The sequence below is a fragment of the Acyrthosiphon pisum genome, unplaced genomic scaffold (assembly GCF_005508785.2).
Source record: "Acyrthosiphon pisum isolate AL4f unplaced genomic scaffold, pea_aphid_22Mar2018_4r6ur Scaffold_396;HRSCAF=826, whole genome shotgun sequence".
Classification (NCBI taxonomy): Eukaryota; Metazoa; Arthropoda; class Insecta; order Hemiptera; family Aphididae; genus Acyrthosiphon; species Acyrthosiphon pisum.
In genome coordinates this window covers 1-1,779 of record NW_021773456.1, presented here as the reverse complement: position 1 = coordinate 1,779, position 1,779 = coordinate 1, and the positions used below count along the sequence as shown (strand labels likewise).

Sequence of the window (1,779 nt, the reverse complement as noted above, 5' to 3'; positions counted from 1 at the left end):
TAATGTATATATACTGAAAGTGTCAATGTTTTTTATTTTATTTTTCGTTCTAATTACTTAATGAAGTGGTCATCCCCACAATAATAAACATAATTTTTAAAAATCCAGTGACTAATTTTATTAAAATGTATTGAGTATCGAGTATCGAGTATCTTGTATCGCGATATTCCAAAGCTAAGTATCGAGTATCTAGTATCGCGATACTCTAGAGCCAAGTATCGAGTATCTAGTATCTCGATACTCCAAATCCAGGTATCTAGTATCTAGTATCTCGATACTGATTTTTGAGTATCTTGCCCATCCCTGAGAACGGTCATGGTATGTCCATCTCGTAGCAGAAAAACTTTTTAACCTACGAATACGTTGGTTTTTATATAATTGTTTTTGAAACTCTACATATGTTGCGGTTCTCTTTCTGGCACCTAAAAATGTTACCAAACTACTAATTGTACCAAAAAAGTCTTGTGCACATTCAGTTGCTTCACAACAATCAACAACCGCTAAATTTAAGCAATGTGCACTACACCATACATGTAGTGCACTTTTATTTTCATTTTGTATTAATGAGCGTAATCCTTTTACAGCTCCTTGCATATTAGATGCCCCATCATAAGCTTGTCCAATCAGATCATGCCTCCAATTTAAATTATATTTCTCACATACTTTACAAAATAACTCATACATCCCATTTCCAGTTGAATCTACTGTTTCATCAACACAAATTAATCGCTCTTTTATAAGCCCATCGTTTGTGCAATATCTCAATACAAAAGCAAATTGGTCGAGCTTTGACACATCCGTTGTAGAGTCCAGTATAAGTGAATACATTCCAGCCGCTTTCACTTCCTTTAAAATAGTTTCACGGATCGATTCAGCAATACAGTTGAGCATAGAATTTTGTGATGATTTAGATAGATATGTCAATCTTTGTTTTTTTTTTGATGATTTAATATTTTCCAAGTGTGTAGCTAAAATTGTATGATGTTTGGCAAAAACGTTGACCCAATCTAGAAATTTTCCACTTGTACCATTAGTTAAACACTCAGTATGGCCTCTGAATGCATCATTATGTTTGGATAAACATAACACTATATCCATTAATACATGCACAACTGCTCTATTCATTGCAACATGCTTATTATTAGAATTCATTAACTGAATATCAACACGATTATTATTTATATACATTATTTTATTTAATTCAGCTTCTAAGTGATCTTTACAAGTTTCATGTAAATGAATTCGACCATATAAACCACCTAAATGTCCCCATGAATTGCAACCTGTAGTGACAAAAGAGTTTTTTTGAGCTCTAATAGAACCAAACAGTTTGCATGTCCAGCAATAAATTCTATTAATTGAAGGCGAGTATGTAATCCACGATCGATGTTCAGACTTTCCATTAACCAACTTTGTATAATATGATGTTGAAAACGAACGTGGTGGATTTGATTCATCTTTAGGAAATTTACCATTGGGTAAATCGGTAGCAACTGGTTGGCATGGACCCATTTCTAATTGAATTAACTTCAATCCAGGTGTGATTGATTTATTCATAAATAAAACTGGATCATTTTTAAACATTGGCGAAACTGATTGTAAATTATTAACAGATTCATAGATATCACGAGACTCAACATCTAAAATTGTACAATATTATTAGTTAGGTATCATAATAGTTGTATATAGTTTAGTTTCACTAAGCTCTTTCAATATCCACAAAATTGAATTTATATATTTTTATTTACTAACTGTCTGACTATTATAATTTAAATGTTA

At 31.8% G+C, this 1,779-nt stretch overlaps 1 protein-coding gene across 1 annotated transcript; it reads right to left on the bottom strand.

The window, feature by feature from the left end:
- Positions 1-189: 189 nt before the first annotated feature.
- LOC103311008 (zinc finger MYM-type protein 1-like) lies at positions 190-1,640 on the bottom strand (the record flags this gene model as incomplete). Its single annotated transcript, XM_008190527.1, has 1 exon — positions 190-1,640. A coding segment is annotated over one exon (1,451 nt), but the record flags the coding sequence as incomplete, so codon positions are not given.
- Positions 1,641-1,779: the final 139 nt, after the last annotated feature.